Source organism: Branchiostoma floridae, chromosome 5 (assembly GCF_000003815.2).
Source record: "Branchiostoma floridae strain S238N-H82 chromosome 5, Bfl_VNyyK, whole genome shotgun sequence".
In the NCBI taxonomy this organism is placed as follows: Eukaryota; Metazoa; Chordata; class Leptocardii; order Amphioxiformes; family Branchiostomatidae; genus Branchiostoma; species Branchiostoma floridae.
This window is the reverse complement of record NC_049983.1, coordinates 12,186,126-12,209,026: the sequence shown is the minus strand read 5'-3', so window position 1 is coordinate 12,209,026 and position 22,901 is coordinate 12,186,126. Positions and strand designations below refer to the sequence as shown.

The 22,901-nt window shown below is 39.7% G+C and overlaps 1 protein-coding gene across 48 annotated transcripts in view; it reads left to right on the top strand.

Annotated features, from left to right (window-relative positions):
- LOC118415877 (serine/threonine-protein kinase WNK1-like) overlaps positions 1 to 22,901 on the top strand; it is a 66,949-nt gene that overhangs the window by 15,636 nt on the left and 28,412 nt on the right. For all 48 annotated transcript variants that reach the window (XM_035820737.1, XM_035820735.1, XM_035820736.1 and 45 more), the window contains exons 2-10: positions 13,837 to 14,009; positions 14,322 to 14,542; positions 14,855 to 15,012; positions 15,430 to 15,518; positions 15,697 to 15,919; positions 16,212 to 16,433; positions 16,880 to 17,042; positions 20,181 to 20,392; positions 20,988 to 21,080. In XM_035820737.1, coding sequence (XP_035676630.1) covers positions 13,837 to 14,009; positions 14,322 to 14,542; positions 14,855 to 15,012; positions 15,430 to 15,518; positions 15,697 to 15,919; positions 16,212 to 16,433; positions 16,880 to 17,042; positions 20,181 to 20,392; positions 20,988 to 21,080 — 1,554 coding nt within the window. The remainder of the gene's footprint in view (positions 1 to 13,836; positions 14,010 to 14,321; positions 14,543 to 14,854; positions 15,013 to 15,429; positions 15,519 to 15,696; positions 15,920 to 16,211; positions 16,434 to 16,879; positions 17,043 to 20,180; positions 20,393 to 20,987; positions 21,081 to 22,901) is intronic.

Here is a 22,901-nt window from a genome sequence, read left to right as displayed (position 1 = left end):
TTATAAAAGGACCAGACAGTAAAGTGTCTGATGAAATGGTTGTCTAGTTTGGGAGACTTCAATTACTTGCAGTGCAGGAGCTTAAAGACAATGTTGGATGAGATAAGCAGAAGGTAAAGTCCATCACTAAAGGATATGTAACACTCAGCATCATATTCATAGAATTATGAAATATTGAATAAAGCTGGAGGGGACTTGTTTAAGGAGAGCTATCATGTGGTTGAACGTAAAAGTGTAACACACACAAAATAAAAACAGCTGAAAGTTCTATCACAGATATGGCAGATTTGTGGTGAGCACAACATCTGATCCAGATGATGAAAATGCCTGTAAGAAGTTAAGCTTTTAAGAAGGCTTTTGATGAACTGATTGATATCTGTTTTCAAACCCTGTGGTTAGTGATACAATGATGAAAATGCAAAGCTGATAGCAATGTGGAAAGTTCATTGTAACATAGAATCAATTCCCTGAAGCTTTATTCTCAACTTTGTTTTTTTGCCAGCTACATTTTTAAAATGTCAGTCTATTGTCATGCTAACCTTCTGTGTAAATGTATAGCTGCACTCAAACCAGTGACCATAAGGTAATGTCCTTATCTATATAGCCTGCAGCCATGTCACTGATCTGCAATGGTGATAAGTGGCTCTCCCAACCAATCAGCAGCTAACATCAGCCTCTCTTATGGCAACCTTTGCCCTTTGACATGTCTGCAAGTCAGCTGAAATATTTATGACCTTCTATTGGATGATATGGGGAGTAGGAAGTTCAATATTGTTATTCTCGCATGGTGTAATGGTGAATTAAACATACCCGTGTAATTTTCCATGACATCAGCCAGTATGACAATACTGAGGATTGTTATCTATGCAGTTCATGCCTCGTATGCCAATGTTGTACATTGACTCAGGTTAGATCAATAGTGTGAACTGTGGACTACAGGTTCAGTGGTGTATGGTAGACATGATAATGATGCCCACAAAAAAGAGCAGTATGACAGCTGTATGACAGAGTCTTACATCAGCGACCTAATAACACAGTCTTTGCTTATTTTCCTAAGGTGCCACAATTCTGCAGCAGGTGCACAACCCTAGAACATGAATAAAATCCATACAGTAGGCTTCATCAAAAGTGTATTGTCCTGTATATAAATCAGAAGATTATGACTTGTTTTGACTACATTGGCGAGGTTTCGAAATTGACTCTAAAATCCATTAGCATTGTATTGATTTGATATTCCTGTCCCTGACTGCAGCCTGCCCTCACATGATCTATGCTGATGCAAGACCTAAAATTCATGATACAATCCTGCACAATCTCATAAAAGTTGCAAAAGGTACCTCCTTTGTCAGCTATTCCAGACATGTGCCATCTAGAAGTAGATTTATGCACCAGCGGAATCATTAGTAACTTACCCAGTGCCTCTTGTGGATATGGTATGATGTCATAAATATGAATCGGGCAAAAAAGTGACTTTAAGTTGTCTGGGAAGGGCAGCCAAGGGTATAGCAGTACATTGATATATGCAGATAATGTGCATATTTCATATTGATTGAGAGTCACATGACGCAGTTGTGACCTGCAGTGATGTTTCTAGAAAGACTTAGACTCTGCTAGATCTAGAGCTGATGATAGGTCTATATTTTCACACATTTTATATCAATCTGCTACACATTTTTTAGTCATGAGTACATCTGTAAGCTTTGTATGTCTACATGTCTTCTTAGTTAACTAATGGACTGCTTTTCAATGGAACACATCAGTTGTATGACAGCTTACAATCAGGATTCTATGTATAGTTACTGTCTTCCTCATAAATGGCATATATGTAATGTCTTGTGTGATAGGTACTGTCAAGTCAACAAATCATGAAGGCAGGTGGTGTGTGATTACAGTGTACCTGGGACAGGGAGAATCGTCAGGGGGCTCACAAATTCACTTCGTTAGGTTTGAGTGCCTTTCAGAATTTATCACAATTGCTTGTTTTACTTGCAGATTGCATGTCTTTAATCCATTTGGCTGAACAGGACTACAGTCGTAATGAGAGATTCTATGACATGTGAACATGGTACAATACTACATAAACTAACAGAAATTGAAGTAAATCCCATGGGGGGAAAGTACTTAAACTATCACTCTATGACCTTTTCATCCTAAACTAGAAACTTCCATGTTTATACAAAGTCTATCTGTATTTTCTTCTGAAAAGTTCAATCCTGTTCATGCATCGGTATTAAATATTAGTTTCTGATGTTTTTTAAAACATGAATTCGTTCATTGATACATTGTAGGGTATACATGAATAATTTGAGATTGCCAAATAGTTTTCAACTCCGCAAACTTACAATTTGGATGACACTGACCTCTAACTCTTTCTCAACCTCGCTTACTCATCAGAGTTGTAAATTGGCAAGATGTCTTTTTTAGGACCTTCTCAGGTTTTCCAATTAGTAAGAGGCAGGATTGCCTGCCATGTATTGATTCTTTGAGTTTAGTGAGAAGAGCAAATTCTCGATAGCTTGTGAAGAGATCCCTTCAGAGCATCTTTAACTAAGCCCTGCTTGGTGGCCACCTGTCACATGGCCTAAACTGGGCCCAGGTTGACACAAGCTGGCAAGTTGCTATTTAGATAGAAGTTGACATGAATCAATTTAACTGGCTCCATTTTGACCTTCTTTGGAAGATTGACCTTCCTCCTGCCGAGATAGTCTAAAAGGTTCCAAATTAGTTCTATGTGTATGTAGTGCAGCATGGTCAGGGTTAAGCTTAATGTTGGCAATGACTCAAGCTGGAATTTTTGGAAATTCTGATTGAGCAATTGGTCATACATGAAGGAAGAAGTGGACAGACTAGAAACAAATGAAATTTGATCTTCATTTATGTAACTTGCAGTCACACTTGTACGTGAAGCATTTTTGTAATATTAGAGAATCAATTTGATTAATTTTACAATTAGTATCTTTCATGTGAATCCTGTGCCATCCCAGAGTATGAGACAAGGTGATTTTGAGGCCATCTTTTCCCCAGACACGCCATGATGGTTTAGCTACATTGGATATTGCTTGACAATGACATGCTGTGCTATAATTCAGCAAGAATAGTGACATTGTATGCAGAATCCAGATGTTATCCTGCAAAACATGTGCAGTAGAATGGCCTCGGATCAGCTGAGAATGTGCTAGTAAGAATGTGCCCTTCCATTAATGAAAATTGATCCCCTACTCTTGTTGTTTTTATGAGTACCCCTGGCAAGAGAGTAATTACTTTTTGCTAAAGGCATTTCTACTCTCTCCTCCTGACCTACTTTCAATGTTTCATAACACAGACCTGGAAAGTTTTTCATCAAGCAGTAGAAATTTAATGCAGAAGAAGGCATGTTTTGGTCTCAGCTGATATTTTCCAGATGTGACCTTTGGCTTGCAGCAAGTGGAGATGCACTTTTGTACTGATGGTTGTTTTCTCCAATTTACAGATAATGACTATAAATGAGAACATCCCAGTTTGCATCAGGATTAACGTTTCAGATGCATGGGTTAAATTTGCAATGTGGTTGCTGTAACATTGCCTGTTTCCCAAATGGAGAGCAACAGCATGTAGTGAACTAGAGTTCCACGAACACATACCTTTGCCAAATAAACCAGGTTTGTTATGTAGAATGATGTCTGTAGACATAAATTTGTCACTCATTACATTTTATTTTATATGCCTGGAGTTGGTTCATAAAATTTCGCCATTGATTATACAAATTAGATCCATATTTACACTATTAATATCAAATTGTATCAAGCATCACTTAAGCTATCAGCATACCAAAAATCATGATGATCCTTTCATTCTTGACTTATTCTCTTTCAAAGTCTGAAACAAAACCGGCATCTGCAGTTCAAGAAAAGACATTATAGGGGACCCAAACATACACCACTTACTCTCTGCCATCTTTCTCAACTACATATGTGACAAGTTTGAAAGTGTTATCACGGAATGCAGTGGATCTATCGACTTTCCTCATCAATTATGCAAATTAGCTATTAATTGGTATCTCATTATGTAAGTTTTTACTTAGGCTATCTACATACCAAAAATCATGACGATCCGTCAACACGTTCATGTTTTCCATTAATTATGCAAATGAGATCAACATTTGCATAATTAATATGTATTGACAGTTCTTTTTCTCAGCTACAAATGTGACAAGTTTGAAAGTCCTATAATGGAATGCAGTAGATTTACAAACTTTCCTCATTAATTATGCAAATTAGCTGTCGATTTGCATAATTAGAATTCCATCATGTAAGTCTTCCCTTTGGCTATCTACATACCAAAAATCATGACGATCCGTCAACACATTCATATTTTCTCATTAATTATGCAAATGAGGTCAATTGCATAATTAATATGCATTCATATTTTTCTCTTTCTCATCTAAATATGTGACAAGTTTGAAAGTCCTATCATGAAATGCAGTGGATTTATAAACTTTCCTCATTAATTATACAAATTAGCTGTTGATTTGAATAATTAGTATTCCATTATGTACATTGTTACTTGGGCTATCTACATACCAAAAATCATGACGATCCTTCTACACGTTCCCGAGTTATTCTCCTCCAAAGTTTGAAAGGAAATCGGCGGCTGCAGTTTCAAACAAGCCGTTAGGGGGTCAAAACTTACAGCACTTACTCTCTGCCCCAAGGGCTATTTACCATTTAAACATCGCGACCACAACATGTCCAGAACATGAGATATAAAGAATTGAGTTTCTGCTGCAGTACCTTAGCAAGCCGCTAGGGAGCCCATTATCGAACTTGACCTTCGTTTTCCCAACCCCTACCCACCTACCAAATATTATCGGGATCCATCCGAGGCTTCTTGAGTTATGCTGTTAACACACACACACACACACACACACACACACACACGCACACACACACAGACACACACACACAGAGACTCACAAGCACAAAACATAACCATAGCCATTCTGGCACTGTGGCTATATTTGGGTGTAATGGTTACGTCATGCCCAAGCCTATAGTGTAAGATTGACAAGAAGTGACCCCAAAGGTCATAGTTGCTGCAAAAGAGGTCAACACGACTATGAACCAGAGGATACGATTACAAGAAAATTGTTTATAGGGACAGTACATTATACATGATGGGGTGTATACATGCTATGTACACATAAGATTTAATAATCTGTAGACCAAGAATAAGGGCAACTAGGGGGCCCAAACTTATGTTACTAACTCCTGAGCATAAGAGCTATCTAACACCCAAAATTCGTGACCATATCATGTTTAGAAGATGAGAAAACACACCCGGAAGTTGCGCTGCAGTACCAAGGGAAGCCGCTAGGGGGCCCATTATCGAACTCCCCCTTCGTTTCCCAGACCCCTACCCACCCACCAAATACCAGCTGCATCCGTCGAAGTCTTCTCGAGTTATGCTGTCCGCAGACAAAAGTTTGCAATTAAACCGGCGCCTGCACTTCCATGAAAGCCACTAGGGGGCCCAAACTCGCAGCAATCACTCCCTGCTTTAAGGGCTCCCTAACGCTCAAAAATCACGACCGCAGCATGTCCGGAACGCGAGATATCAAGCATGCAGGTCCTGCTGCAGTACCTTAGCAAGCCGCTAGGAGGCCCATTATCGAACTCGACCTTCGTCTTCCACACCCCTACCCACCCACCAAATATCAGCTGCATCCATCGAAGTCCTCTCGAGTTATCCTGCTCACAAACGGGGAGAACCACACCACCAAACCGAAAACATAACCTTAGCCATTCTGGCAAAGGTAATCAGAATGCTTGTACTTTAGATCTACAGGGCTCACAATTCTTCTTCTACAGGTACACATGAGTTTTAAGAAATTAAAGTTACCTGACAGTTTTTGCTGACCAGCCTTGTTGCATGGGTCCACCCCCAACAGTCGGCAGGGTAGCAACTGTTGGGAGTGGACCCAAAGCTTACAAGGCTAGGGTCCATGATGTCTTCAGTTGTATCAAGAGACATTGCTTTTTTCATAAGACACATGACCTTTCACAAAGGTACATTGATGACTTTGGTCGCTAGTCTGCCTTTAATATTTGAAAACAAACTGGAGCGCAATTCCAGATATGTTGTCTTGTTTCAACTTGCAATTGGTTAGTTTTACTGACTACCCTCATGTTTATTATGGAGTCATAATGTGGTTGTATTGTCATTAAAACAAAAGAAGCATGATGATGGTACTTCTTGAAGGCCTCAATAGTAGTGTATGTAAACATGATGTGGAGGAGCATGTTAGGGCAGGAAAACATTGGATCTGTTAGCACCTGCTGTTTACATGCAATAAACCAGGCCTACTCAGGAGTGGTGTGGGTAAAGATGAGATGATAGATTTAGGACACAGTTTGAAGGTTTGTACAGAACAAATTTTCTCAGACTCAAAACAAGGCTGAACTGACCCAGGCTAAGGATGACTGTAAAATTCTTGGCCACAGTCTGCTTTCATTTCCCCAGAAACTTGGTAGTATAATTAAAAGTCAGATACTTCAATCTTCTCCATCAAATGATGATGTGTCCTCGATATAGTGCTTCTTTACAATACAGATTTATTATATTTGCTAACAGAAGAAATGCGTGTTTTCACATGTTGAATCAGCTGGGGGGCTGAGATCAGATGTCAAGATTGGAGAACACATTTAATTACCAGTAATGATGACCTTGATATTGTAAATCCCCATAGGCAAAATTACGTTTTTTTTGGTCACCTTTTGGTGTTGCATTGCATTGTGGGTAGCTCCCAGACTGCATACATACTTGTTTGTTTCATCACTCTGATGTCAGTCAGGGTTACAGTATGGTCCTAGCCTTGATCCTGACCTCTTTCTTCATCTCATTTACCAGGAATAAATGGCCTCAACCCCCATCTAATTGAACAGAAATGGTCACACCCTTTGATCAATCCAAGTTGTCAGGGCACAATACCAACCTTCAATATATCTCCATAACACAATTTAGTTTGCAGAAAACAGAAAGGAAGTACTGCGAGCTCTGACAACATGAGTCCATTTTTGCATAGCAAGATAATTTAGATTCTGGAAGAGTAGTTCATAATGCTAACACAGTTATACATGCACATGTACGTCATGAGACAGATGCTGGGACAGAGTAAAATGTGTTTGGTATTCCTCTTCATTAACCCTATTCACTGCTCTTTTTTAATTGGCTGTTCTTCATTAGGATTGTTAACTTAATTACCTCGTCTCTGAAAACAACCATCATCATAGATAACTCAAGAGGACTACCTATGGCCATAGCAAGAAAATTTTATGGATGACATCAGTGCACTCATTAATTTTCACCTGATTGTGAAAACAAGAATTTTTTTTATACTCTGGAGATGGTCAACATGACAAGAAGGTACCAACTTGGGAAAACATGTCATATTGATTGTACTTGTAGAAGTGAGAGTAGTGTACATGTCAACATGAGACTATTTGTAGATCAAAGTGAAAATAGTTCGATAGAAATGAAAGACTTATTGGCTGTGATACCATATTTTGTAACTTCAGTTATAACTTATACTATATATTATAGTTACAAAGTTTATGGTGTCTATATCTAAAGTCTAGCCATCTTTGATCTTGTTTTTCTTACCCATCTTGTTTTTTCCCTCTCTCGCTGAATTTTGTAGTCCTTCAAGGATGTCATCCATAAGATTTACTTGCTGTGGCCTCTTTTAAAAACACAACCATATGGTATGAAAGTGGTGCAATGAGGAGACTTTAAACACTTTTGTTATTTTCATCTTGTTTCACCACTTGTCCCCTGGCATTTGATGAAAACAAAAGGGCCAATGACAGGTGATTTCACTGAAGAAGGGTGAAGGAATTTAGCACTAGATAAGAACTCCAAACTTGCTGTGCAAGCAAGGAGAAAAGTAGGTCACTTAGGGTATGTTTTATAAACAAAGCAAAGACAACTAACAGCATTGTTGGGTAGGACCTATGGCAGAGGATTTTAGTCCATCCAAATCAAGCAAATACAACATAGTAGGAAGAACACCATCCATAGATTTTTCATTAGTAGCTGACCAGCCATCATCAATTTATTATAACCACAAGATGCAGTGACCGCCACCATGCCTTGTGGAAGCAAATTGGATTATCTTTAAGACCCTTCCAGGGCTTTTTTATTATCGAAGTACAATACACTCCACCACCCAACTCTTTTACAGCATGACCTCATCACCCTTAATTTGCAGCCCTATTATGTACTCTTCCTAGGGATGTAACTACCTGGTATAGTTTTATGGTTTTCAGTGAAGTTGTTGCCCATGTGATAATTTTGTCTTCAACTTCAAGGATGAAGACATTGTGCCTTCGAAGAACAGGTGTCTCTCAGAAAGAGGTAGCCATTATGATTGCTTCAGACATCCAGTTGTGGAGTAGGCCTGTATTTGGGAATAGGAATGCCCATTATGGATATATGAAATGGTAGAAGCCAATTTTATGTTTATCAACAGGGTTACTGGATCTGTTTTGCTTGAGGCTATCACTTATCCTAATCGTTCCTTCCTTTGGTATCCAAAATCTTGAACAAGCTGTAGGGATTGTCCATACATTTCAACAGTAGAAGCCAGTAAGAAATTAGTATGTGATTTTCAAGAGGCAAATACAAAATGATGTGACCTTTGTTAGACTACACTGCTTTTGTGATATACAATGTACAACACAAAACATAACTAGTGAAAAAAAGGTAAAGAAAACAACAGATTCAGTGTTTTCCCACTTTTATTTCTATAGGGTACAAAGTTTGTTTCTGCTCCGTGGAAGACAAGATTACCAAAAATTTTAGTGCTGTGTTATTGGCTGAAAACATGCCGAAGTTGGAAAGGTAAACAAGAATCTTGGGCAACAGGGTGATAAAATGGTCTGTGGAACACATGCAGATGAATGGTCTGTGTTGCCTCAAGCAATATGCAACAGTGCAAAGAGGGCTTTACAGCACAGGGGACAGATGATAAAAAGAGATTTAGTACATTGTATAGATTCTATCATATCTCCTAATGTCAAGGCATTGCTTAAATGTTTTATATGGAGGTGTAAGTAACTATTTCGGTACACATTAGGTATCCGTGTGTTTACACCATGATATCATTGTGTGTTTACATTTGATTGGTCATAAATTGTGATGACCGTAGGTTATGTAAGCAGATGTTAATGTTAGCCACTATAATAAAGTACTGTATAATGCCTGTACCAAAAGGGCCACGACTCAATGATTTCCTGTATCGGGAACATACTGTTCCTCTATTCATTGGAATGAAATGCAGCAGGACCAGACTCAAGCCATTTGTATCGTGGATAAAAAGCACATTTGAAAATATGTTTTCATGATTCTCATAGATTCTACTGTGCTTAAATAGCAATATTTTCATTAGAATGGCAGGAAGACTTGCGGCCATCTGCAGAACTTTCTCACTCACATTTAATGATAAGAGTATTTACTTTGATGCCTGTCGACTGTGGCAAGTCTTTATAGCTGCTTAGTCAACATAACTTCTTTGGAATGGTACTCATAGACCTTCTCCCGACCCGAACCCGAACTCTGCTAAAGAGAAAGTACTGCCTTGCATTCCATTTACAGTAGTGCTCTGTAGACTGCTGTAGCCTGAACAGGTCAGAGCAAAGGAAAATAAATCAGGCACAGACTTGCAGACATTTGCAGCATGTATGGCAAAACACTCAACCAGCACAGGCAGTGTAATCAACATCACTTATATACACGAGAACTCAATGTTTGTCCTGAGTTTATGAGAAACACTTCATCCTGACTTATGGGCAGTAGGTAGCTTGCTAAACATTTGTGAATGGGTAATGGGTGGTGGAAATCTCACAGTTACCAGATGTCTGTCTGCCTTGTGACTTTGCATCCTGGTGTTGGGGAGGGTGCAAAGTTGACAAGAACTTGAAGAAGCCAGAGTTGTTACTGGTGAACCAAATTAGGCAGGGAAGAGGTTGGGAAGGAGAAATGAAAAGTCAGTTTTTCGTTACAGTCCTAAGTGGAAAAAGGACTGTTAGTTAAAGTAGAGGACTGTCTGAAAACATCAGAAAAATGTACATTTGTACACCAAACATCTGCTTGGAGATTAAGGAGGAGGATAAACATGAATTTGTCACCAGTGGCTGCACATACTACCATCTTCTGAAGGTACTAATAGCTTGTATATGTATACAGCTGTAAATTGTGGTGATATTTTAGCTCTGAGTCTCCAGGGAGAGTCTGGACCAATTTCAGTCAGGATGATAAATGAGAGGGCAGCCAGCTAGTTAGCAGTCAGGATGGACCAGCTAAGATGGTGCTCATATTTCACACTGGTGGTATCTCACAGGTCAGTGGCAGGAGGAATTCTCAAAGGAAGTCAGCTGCACCAGTGTCTTTCCCCAAGCATTTATAGATAATCTAGGGTCTAGGGTCCATTGGAAGTATTATGACGGAAAGAATGTGCTGTAATGTCTTGTATCATTTACTTTGATAAAGCGAACACCATCAACTTTCTTATGGTTGATACATCTTCACTGTTGTTTGTATCATGTGAATCCAGCTAGAATCTCAAGATAGAATCAAAGGTAAACAAACAGTAAAGACAGAATGCAGAATACAAATGTAGTTAGGAGTAAAGCCAGTGGGAGGGGAAGGGCCATGGAAAGGAGACCTTAGATCTATGTTGTCTGGCATTCTTCCAAGATATATCTTGACCCTAGTGTGATAAGTTCCTCTTTGTTGATGGCACCAGAAGGAAGTGGAAAGTTCCTGTCAGCCCCAGATTACTGCCAAGTACAGTAAAGATGATATTAGACATCACAAAATAAGCCTCATCCTTTGTAAGGTCTGAACAGACTGTTGCCAGTACAGTAAGACTGAGGCACACATCTATTAAGAAACATTACACCTGCATAGCAAATGCAAATTTTGCTAAAAGCCAAAGTGCAGTGACTCCAGGTTTTGTTGTATTTATCACATGTACACTGCCACCCTTACACGTGCATATACACTCTCAAAAATGTCAGACTTCTATCCTGATGCATCTAGGAAATGTTCCGTGTTTGCTCAAAAAGGTCATTGCATCCCTGAGAAGGATGTTAGTAAAGTAACATGGAGTAAACAGTTTTTAGTGTATGGTAGAATAGGTATTACCAGAGATGATATTACAGTAAACAGACATGCATGACGGAATGATTATTTTGAGCTACTACTTCCTTTACAGAAGAAGCAGTGCCATATAGATAGCTGTGCTGGAAATCAGATCTTGTTGTTTACCCCTCTTTGTGTTTACCTGTCACTTTCCTAACTTGTCAGAAGATGAACGATGGCCTCTTTCATCTTAGGGTAGAGACAGGTTTCAGATGTCTTTAATCTATTTTGTGTTCCTTAGAAGTAGGTCAGGGAAGTTGTGTATATTTGCATTTCACAAGTCAACAAATACTTGAAATGCCCATGTGATGTTTTCTTCTAAACTGCTCAACTCATTCAATTATAGAAGTAAAGTTAAAGGTATACAGTTCTGCTACAGATGTTGGCTACTTTAATGTCAGAATTTTAAAATGCCTATTTTGTTTGTTTTCTTTCATAATTAAATCGCTTATATTATCTCTTATTGAGTTAACTACATTGCAGCCATCAAAGAAACGAGATGGTTTTCAAACACCTACCTGCTAACGGAATACCCCGACACACTAACAAATATAGTTGTCCTAGATTTTAAGACCAAAAACAGAAATCACCTTAGCCAGGCAAAGGCATTAATTTTGAGACTAAATGCAGAAATATGTTACTCAAAGTCTGTAATGAAACTGTGCTGCTTCTATAGTAGCTTTTACTGCAAAGTACAAATTTTGTATTTTCTTCGGTCTGGCCAAACAAAATGTTTGTCAAAGATGTTGAAAATGCACTTCCATCTTCCATCACATACATAACCTTTATGATTTTTAGCAAGTATCCACAAAACCAGGTGTATCAAGGTCTTACCTGATAATTAATGGGAATCCAGGGGCTTGCACTTCTCTTTAACCATGGTGAATTATTCACCTTAATGTCTCTTTTGTGTTTACATTTGGCAGTGGCATTGAGTGTGGTAGACATTGTGTAAATAAAGTCCACCTGGTAGACTATAAACCTGCAATGTATACATGGTTGTGACTGCTGGAATATCCAAGGCCAAAATATTTACTTTTGCAGTTTGTATTAATGTTGTTCAAGTTTGCTGAAAGTTACAACATACAATACATGATGTATTGTAACTTACTGCTTGTAACTTTAAGATTGTAACTGTAGGAGTTTTATTACAAACCCCTATCTTGCATTTAGTTTAAAAGACAGTGGTTGTTTTTATACCCATAAAACTTTGTTGAAACAATTGTGTATTGATGTATGTCTGAAGGTTTATAATTTGCCCAGAACGCCTTCAATGAATGCGTTCTATGCCCTGTGGCTTTGGATTAGCCCACCACTTTGCATTGTAAGCCTCCACTTTGTCTGACATGACTGTTACGCACGTGCTGAGTACTGAAGCCGTGCAGCCCAGTTTCTTGTAATTGGGTTCTTCAAATATTCACAACTAAGCAAGTAAACCAAAATGCGTGTATGTCTATGCAAATGTAGGAATGTGTCACATGGAAAGCACTACTGGCTGGTAATACTGCTGCGGTTTCCTAACCGTCTCCCTGCTGATATAGCCTTTTGGCCCGAATTCGTATTGGTTTTGGCATTAGATAGCAGGGAGAAGGGTACTGGTACTGTTGGTATGATAAAAAGCAGACCTTGAACACGGTATCCTTTCAAGTACATGTGTAACTGCTTTTTACCAACCTGTCTGGTCAGTACTATTTTGCAAAACACTACGCAGATCTATTGAAGGCCACACACCCTGCCAGTCACTGGGCTTGCTGCATGGAGTCACCTGTTTAAACTACGAAAATAAAGAATGGTAGTCCAATTTTACTGAAGTGTGAAAAGAAACATTTGCATTGCGTGATGCAGCCTGTGTCTGAGTATCATGACCCAGGGATGAGATCAGGATACTTCTGTTAGATATTTGTGATGTTCAGAACTCCTCCGGTATGAATGTTACTTGTAATGACAACTTCTGCTCCCTTCCTTTTCAATGTCACATAGGTTTCAAAACATAGTAGTGAGAGTCCCAAGAGTATAGAAATAGTGACCTCAAGGTAGATTGGAAAATAGCATGCCTTAAAACTTCACCCTCGATTTGGGACCACAAGTTTGTTGTGTGTCCCAGGTATTGTCCTGTTGAATGTGGACCTCCCAAGAACCACACTGTCCAGCTGCTGTTTAGAGAAAGGATGATGTCAGTCACTACCTGGAATTGGGTCAGAAATTCAATGGTTTGCGTTAAACTGGCTGGTGATGCAAACTTGTTTGTCCTGGAACTCATCATCAGACAGTTATCTTTACTAAGACAGTAGTCTGTCCTGATAGTTTGATCCAGAATTGCACTTGTGTACAGATTGATGGCTGTATAGTATACTAGTATTATGATGATCAGATATTTGTAAATTTGGTTAGAAGCTTGTGTTAATGAGTTTTCTCTCTAAGGATTGAATGTTCATTTGTACAAACAACAGGCTAGCCCATGGTTGATGTTACTGCAAGAAAATACCAACCACATCCAGAAGTGAACACAGCACTTTCTATATACATAGTTTTGTATCAGGAACAGATGAACCATTTAAAACCTCACATAAGCTAAATTCTTATAAGTTATTGCCAAATGTAACATTCTGGAAGTTTGCAATACTAAAAATTGGTTCAATTGTTTTTTCTCAACTACAGAATAGCAAGTTGAACAGGACAGAGCGCCAAAGGTTCCGCGAGGAGGCTGAGCTACTCAAGGACCTGCAACATCCAAACATCGTGCGCTTCTTCGACTACTGGGAGGTCACGGGCAAGAACAAGAAATACATCGTGCTTGTGACTGAGCTGATGACATCAGGAACTTTGAAGACGTAGGTGTTCTTTGTGTTTTCATTTTTGCATTGGAGAAAACAGACCTGAGCACAGTGAGGAGTCTGCTAGATCAGCATCTCATATCTGTGTTCCTGCTGGGCATCCATCTGTACCTTCTGCTGGTGGCAAAACCAGCCCTTTTTGTAAATAAACTTTTGATGCGACAGTTCTGTATCTGTTACCTGATTCCGTATGAGTTATGTTTACATGGAATTTGTACAGCTCAAACGCAGTAGGGTATCATAATCTGTTGCACTGCTGTTCTGCCTTTGCTTTCCGGGGTTTTAATCGAAGCGCTATATCCATCTCAGGTATCTGAAGAGGTTCAAGACTATCAAACCCAAGATCATGAAGAGCTGGTGCCGACAGATCCTGAAGGGTCTACACTTCCTGCACACCCGGTCCCCGCCCGTCATCCATCGCGACCTGAAGTGTGACAACATCTTCATCACGGGCACCACGGGCTCCGTCAAGATCGGAGACCTGGGCCTGGCCACCCTGAAGAACAAGTCATTTGTTAAGAGTGTTATAGGTTAGTGTGTGAAATAAGACTTCATTCCAAATGGAAAGTTGTTTGACACATTGGTTTATACCAATCATGATCAGGGCTGTCTCCAGGAACTGTACTTTCGGGAAGAGAAATTTGCTTTTTGGGATAGAAAATAATTTTACCAGATCCGTGAGTTGTTGAAAATGTCCCTCAACTGACAACATGGGCTCCTAAACAATGAGTATGATGGAAAAACGCTGGAGACAGTCCTGCTCCCAATGCTCATTTTCCTTGTCTGACAATTTTCCTGGTCTTATGGTGAAACTAACTTGTGTCTTCACCACTTGTCCATAGGTACCCCCGAGTTCATGGCCCCTGAGATGTACGAGGAGCACTATGACGAGAGTGTGGACGTGTATGCCTTCGGTATGTGCCTGCTGGAAATGGCCACATCAGAGTACCCGTACTCTGAGTGCCAGAATGCTGCCCAGATCTACAGGAGGGTGACAAGTGTGAGTACAAGGCTTTGTTATTTTGGCAGTATTGATAAATAAAGTTCATTCTGTTGAGGTCTCATTCATGTATTACTACGATTGGGTACCCTAAAAGAGTTCCGAGCCAAAAACTGCATGGATGCATGTTTTTAGCGTTGAGAAATTCCCTTTCAGCCAGCCCAACTGATCTCAAAAGTTAGATTGGTGAAAGTTTGTTGGTAACTGAAGAAATTAGCAATTAATGTGTGGCAACCATGCGCAATGTCAGAGGTACACAGTCCTAGGTTCTGAGTGGGGCAGTTGTACACAAACAATATTAAACTTGTTAAAACCTACCAGCTAACTTGTCACTTGTCTCTGAAATAGAGAAGTCTTCTCAACAATGGCAATGTAGACAATTAGTATGATGCTGAAATTGTGTATGTTTCCTCATAGGGTGTGCGACCAGAGAGTTTTCAGAAGCTTGAGTCCCCAATGCTGCGTGAGATCATTGATGGTGGTACTCGTCAGAGGAAGGAAGAAAGGTACAGTGAATAGAGATATTTCTAAGTGGGATACTTTGTATTGGTGACCAGTGATGTTACATTACTCAATGGTTAGTTAGTAAATCCAACGACTGTGCATACTTTTTTCTTACGATAAGTGGCCCAGGTAGGAGTTGGACTGTCAAACAAGTACATCCATATTTCTTACTACTTGCAGGTTTACAATCAAGGAGTTGTTACAGCATGAGTTCTTTGATGAGTCCACGGGCATGTACGTGGAGTTGGCAGTTCCCGCAGGTGAGCAGTCGGAATCCAACTACCAGCTGCGTCTGCGAGTCGAGGACCCGAAGAGGAGAAGGGACAAGCACAAGGATGACGAGGCCATCGAGTTCGGCTTTGATGTACAGAAGGACAAGCCGGAAGACGTCGCAGCTGAAATGGTGAGGATGTTGTTTTAAGATCCCTTTTCATAGGCTTTGCTACCAACCGGATGATTAAGGAAATAGGAAATATTTCTCGTATTTGCAAGGATGAACTGAACAATAGTGTAGTTGTTCAGATCATGCCTGTGCCTTGCATGTAAGGGCAACATATACTTTACAGTAGAAAAGTCTAAAGCTATTTATGAGTGTTCACTCAGATTTTTCCTGCAGACATCAAGAAAAAGATATTGAGCTAAAAACCCTAGCACTTCATCAAAATCACTCAAGATATTTTTTTCACTTTGCTCAGGTGAAGTCAGGGTTTCTCCATGAGGAAGACCGCATGGCGGTAACCAGGTCTATCCGCGATCGTGTGGCTCAGATCAAGGCCTCCAAGTACCGACTGATTATCCAACAAGATGAGAAAAGGAAGCTGGAAGGCGAACAACACAAAACACAACAGCAGCAACAACAGCAGCAGCAGCAACAAACCTCCCAACATCAGCAACCACAGTCCCAACAACAACAAGAGGTATGTTCACATGTCTTCTGCATGTCTTTGGAAACCGCTGAAAGGGAGAAAAAGGAGAAAATGAATTATTATTCTGGGGAAAAGCAGTTTAAATTCCAGGAATTGATTCTTGTCTGTTCAAGGGAAAACTACAATATTGATGGCCACCCTTCAAGTCAGCTTTTGAAGGTTTTATTCTGCCTAACTGCTATTTTTGTACTAAAGATGTTTGTGGATTCTCTTCTTGGTGTTTACAGTGTCGGAATCCTTTGACCAGTCAAAGCATAAGAGAGCAAACATGAGCATTTCTCACTCTTGGTATGTACATGTAGCAGCATGCCAAGTCGGCGTACTGAGTGATAATGTTTCCTGTGTAAGCGGCATGCTGCATGTAACCAGTCTTATCCAGTAAATGCATGGTACCGGTTTGTACTAATTTGGAAGTGGATATATTGTCAAATCGGCAGCCTTCAGAACAGCAGCAACAGAAGCAGCAACTTCACCAGTCTCAGATTCAGTCGGATCCACAGCAGCAAGTTGGTCAGCAGATGATTCAAACCCAGGAGTCTGGCATCCAGGCAGAGAGTAGAGAGCAGGAGTCTTCACAGACCAACTTACCACAATGGACAAGTAAGTCTGCCTTTGTTATACTTTCCTGAGTAGTTAACAATATCTTGATATCTGTGATTTGTGTCAACTGTGAGCATAATGATTATGTTATCCACTTTTTATATCTTCCCATTTAGAGTAACTGTGGGAATAAGATTTGGTCACATTTTGTCAAGGACCAATCAAACACTACAGCAGCTACATGTATGTCCCTGTTGTGTCCAGAAAATTGCATAAAATAAAAGAACTCTTTCCTATATTGTTTGAACTTCAAATGTATATCAAGAGATTCCCTTATTTGAAGTAAATACAGCTGATGCTTATCAAAAATATTTCATATGTTTGACAAGCAGCTGAAAGCCAAGCGTCAGATAATGCATTTCCTCATTTTTATCTTGCAGACATATTGTTCCTACTGTATTGTTATCAGGGTTTCATGTCTAGCCTGTCTGCATGTTTGAACAAACTGAAGTTCAAACATGATGTCAGGTCGAGGTTGTGCAATGAGAAAAACAGGATGTGATAATGATGAAATCCTGCTGTCACTGCCCTCCATGAGGACATAAATCATTCCAGTATAAACAGCTCTGCCCAGCCTGTGTATTTCCCAGCATTCTCAGCATAGTTGGAGCTGTTATGTATGGAGGAACCGAGGCTTGAGATGACTTGGCAAAGTGTTATGTAAGCCAGGAGTCCTCTCACGAACACTGTATCTCTCCCAAGTAGGATTTACTAAAGTATGACAAATAAAGAGGAATGGGAGGTGATAACAGCAATCTGTCAATGTCACAGGCAACAGTTACCCTGGACTTTTATCATTACCTTTTGGTCACAGGAGATATTATAAAAATGATACATGTTTCTAGTCAGTATTCTTTCCCAAAACACTTTTAATCACACACGTCTGTTCATGTCTTGAATAAAGCCTGCAAGATGTTTGTGCAGGTTACATTGTTCCCAAAAGACTTGCTGTTGGTAAGTCTGATAGAAGGAAATCTATAATTCTTATCAGAAGTATAGATTGCAAAGAAAGAAATGACATTTTGTGAAAAAGTGTTCAAACTGACTGTGTTGTCATTTCATTCACTTATTTATTTATTTATTTTGTCAGCAACTGTTTGTCTGTGCAAGGCATAGGCATAGCAGAAAATCATTCTTGTGCCTGTTGGCAACATACCTTTTGCAACGTGACCAAAACTGTGCTAATGGTGCTTAAAAAAGTGCAACAAAGTGTCTGTCCTAAATCATTTATTGTGCCTGTTGGCAACATACCTCCTGCAACGTGACCAAAACATATGCTGTACCTCAAGGTTCCTTTGCGTATCCCCAGGGAGTGTCCTTCAAAAAGTGATGACAATATATTGAGTGCAAGTATAGTTCTTGATCAAATTTTAACTACAGTACTGTCTGTACTTGGTCTGGCAATAATCCTCTATCACTATAAAGTTATGTGTGAAAATTGTGTATGTGTATTGCATTCAAACAAAAGGTACTGAATACTGTCCTCTTAGAAAAGAATCTTCCTCTTAGAAAAGAGTCTTCCTCCATTCTTGAGCACTCTTGTCAGGAACTTTTTCAGAATTGTCACTTCACATATAGGTATGAGAAGAACAGGAGGCGAGTTCACAGTATGTTTCTCAGTGAGGTCACAGGCAAGTTGTAATGCCATATTATGTACATGGTGTGTGCTCATTAAAGGCCATTAGGCAGGGCATCCATGATTAAGATGACCTTGTTTCTCACTCATTTCAACACAACAAAAGTTCTCAATGCTTCCTAATCACCATAAAAACTTGATGTGGAGTTCTAATTGTAAGGCGAAGCCAGGTACTTAACAAAGGGACATTTATCCACCAGCCATGACCTCAGCTTGGACAGGGCTATAATTCAGTCAGTTTTGTTATAAAAGTATCACCCTCCTTGTTGTTTTATCTTAATTATGTCAGGTCTGTGAAAGGTTTGCGCACAGATACAAAAGTATGTTTGAAGTCTGGTAGCTTTGTTGTGGCACCTACAGAATAAAAATGTAAGGCGTTTTGCAAAGGACGTTTTTGAAGGCAACAAAGGGTGCAGATGATTTATGGGTTTTGTTGGGCAAAAATGTAGTGTGGCGGCATCACATTTGACCAGGCACAGTGAGTTGACCCTGAAATTAGCTAAACAAAAGCACTTGCAACTGCTCCAGGCAGAACTTGCGTTTAAATGTCGCCTACCTGAATCGCCCGGAGGGAGAACGTGCCACAGTTCCAGCTTGTTTCTGTAAATCTTAAGATATTTGCAGTGATCTTGTGTTTACAGTTTTCATTGTCACCCATCCACCACAAAATTATCACACCATGATCAGTTAAGATTTTTTGTCAGTTAGAAACTTTATGTGCTCAATGCAAACACCACTTTTGCTGATTTTACAGTATATGGTGTATTGCATAATCTGTGACAGTCTTAATGCTTTCATGTATCCACGACAAATTTGAAACAATCTCTACCTTGCAAATTACACTAAGTAACATACATTTGTATTATGTCATATTGTACATATGAGAATCATTATTTCCACTAATAAGTTTATTTCTTCCTCTGTTCTATGTTGCAAAGGAACACGGCTCATTTGACATTACGTTCAACCTTGCAGGGCCGGAAGGGCTAATCTTTTGGAAGATATACAATGATCAGTCAGCTAGAACAATAACTGTGGGAGTTACCACCTACATGTATTTCAAAGTTAATATGTGACTATTAACGCACTTATTCCAAAGATTTGACACATTAGGTGTAGTTGGACCAACATTGCATAATACATGTGTATTTAAAGAAATTTCTTGATTGTCATGCCATAAGTGAAGCATGTCCATATAGCTTTGGTTATCTGTTCCTCCACCCTCGAAATCTTGAAAAACAGCTTAGGCCGAAGATGTATCAAGGTTATTAATAAAAGTTTTTTTTTAAATTGTAACAAGTACAGTACTGTAGTCCCATTGCTAATAATAGTCTCTCTTTGTCATCTAGGAGAGTATCCATGGAATAACAGTGAAAGATTCAAGCTCAGAATAGGAGGGTATCCAATTCTGTTCTGCACATTAAAAAATAATGATATCTATATAAAACATGAAAAGAGTGCATTGCCTTTCCATGCTCAAGAACATGTCGGTTGTATTTCAGATGAAGGTGCAACGGTTGAGAGTGGCATGGGCTCATCTTTGACATCTGAGGTTTCATCACGTGACTCCAGCATCCATGGCTCCCAGTCATACCACCAGCAGCAACAGACGTACTACAACCAACAGTACCAGCAGCACCAGTTCTACAGCCAGCCCCAGACCTCCACTCCACCCCCACAGAACCAGCAGCAGACATACCAGCCATACCAGCAGGTACTGCAGCTTAACGTCTCACAGCCATGAGGTCCTCCAAGAACCTGCCTACTTAGTCTGGACATGTTCGTTCCAACAATGTAATGGGTCAAACATGTGGCAAAAAGTCCATGTCATGTGTGAGATGCTTCCAAATGCAGTGCTACAGATCACTGTACAGAACTGTTACTGTTATGCTTGGCTTATGCCCAAGGTTGGAAGTAAATTGATGGTTTACATCAGTGAGAGTGCTTCCCAATTTGATCAGACAGGGAAGTGGTCTGCTCATCATTTTTAAAGCTTTAGTAGGACTGCCATGACCTACATTTTCTCCACACTTCCTCAAGGTCTTAGATGAACTTTCAGTTTCAGCTTTTTTCTGTTGTTGTAGAAATAACACTTTATTTTTCAACGCTCCTTTAGTATGCACATGACCTTCACATCTAGGTCTCTAGATTTACTGCGATTTTCTTTAAGTATGTTTTCTTGGCAACAGTGAGGTATCCATTGTATTACATATTGCTTTAGGTACACACAATACTGCTGGTAAACATTATAAATTCTATAGATCATTTCCCAAGTCCTTGACATTATACCCCCCACCCCCTTCCACTAGGCGCAGTACCAGCAGCAGCAACTAGGGCAACAGTACCAGTCAATGTCTGGCCATTTTCCACAAGGACAGATGCCACCACAGTATATGAAGCAGGTAGGAAGGATATGATGGTGGCTCTCGTAGAGAATATATGATGTATTTGTCCTTGTTCTTTTTACCATCATCAGTCATACATCCCTTGAAGTATATCAAGTATGCAGGATTTTATCTTTTGGCTACTTGGTTGTATTAGAGAAATCCAGAAAACAGTTCTGCTACATTTGAAGCTCACTTAAACTTTTATCAAATTGATGTTTCTCCAAAATAAAGTCATTATCAATAAACTTTTCTGTAATATGAATACTCCATAGATGTTCACAAAAAGGCAAAAGATGGCATCAATGTGTGCTGTCTGGGGTACAGCACCGTTTTTATGATGTTTGTCATATAATCCTTCATTACCATATACTTCAGTGATGTAATGACTACTAATGTACTATTTACATACTACCAATTTAATGTATTACAAAATGTAGAGTCAAAGCTGGAACAAGTACCCTAATACTTGTGTGACCCTGTCAGTATCTACCAAAGTTCCCAAGTGTTGTTGCCCCGTTACCATTGCCATTTTATTGTTCTCCCTTTTCCTGAGTCCTGTTTTCCTGTGAAAGATAGTAACTTGTTGTTTTTGTGCATAAATAAAAAGAGTTGTGGAACTGTTGGCCTAATGCCCTTTGGGCCTTCATGCCATAGGTGAAAACAGAGGCTGCCCGTGGCCGCCGATCTTCGGTGCCTGTCCTCCCATCTAATCTCACTCACCTGTTGTCCATGGGTTTGCCTGCCCTCTCTCTCCAACAGGAGGGACCAGGCATTCATGCGATGGCCACCCTGTTGGAGGGAGAGCAGGTTGATAGCCTTGGCTATGGCAGAATAGATATTTAGCTCCAGTATATAGACATGATATAATCTGTATCCCTGTAGTTTTACAGAGTGTTTGGGAGTTCTTTACAAGTGTTTCGATAGCAGTAGATATACTAGATGACCTTACTAGAAATGATGGCATGTGCATGTAATTCAAGACACTACTATAACTGTTCAATTCTATCAAAATAATACAGAAGGTTCTGAATATAGAATTGCCTTTGCCATAGTTTTATATCTCTTCCTGATATGTTGGGATCACATGCATGTATTAAGTTGTGCCATTTTGAATTTGAAAGCATGCAGTTGTTATGCATGGATGTTGTCTCATGTCTTAACAACTTGATAGGTAGGAGATATCAATCCTTAGTCTTCGATATTACTTACATTGTTATTGTTTACTTTGGTTTGAATGAGCTGTTGAGCTTTCCCTGATTATTGGCAGAATCTGTTTTAGTTCAGTTCATTTTTCTTGAATGGCATAAAATCCCCAGCATCATGGCATCAACCCCTCTGTCATTCCAACTGTCACAAAACAGTAAATGCTACCTTAAATTCAGTAGCATTTAGCATGTTATACCCACCCAATAATTGTGCATGTTAAAAGTTACCTGAGATACCAACTTAGCATATTTCTCCAAAGACCTTTTGACTGAGTGATTCTTAGTACTTACATTATGCCTGTAGCCGAGTGGTTCCCAGAAATCCTGCATTGAAACAGGAAACAGGCAAGCTTGCAGAGGCAGTGTGACTTGCATGGGACTTGCTTGCATGTCCTTTTGTTGTATTAGACCAAGTGTAGAAGTTGATAACCCTTTAGGACCCGTTATTGAAGCTTAGAGACTGTTCCACCCCCATCACATGCCCATTTCCTTACTACTTAACAAGTTTAAATGTTCAGTAGCTGTTGCCCTCTGTTCACATGCAGCTGTCCCATGTAGTCCTCTTTGTCCAGTTTTGCCTTTCTGCCTCCAGTAACCTTCAACACCAGTTGCTCATGGCATTTCTTCTTCT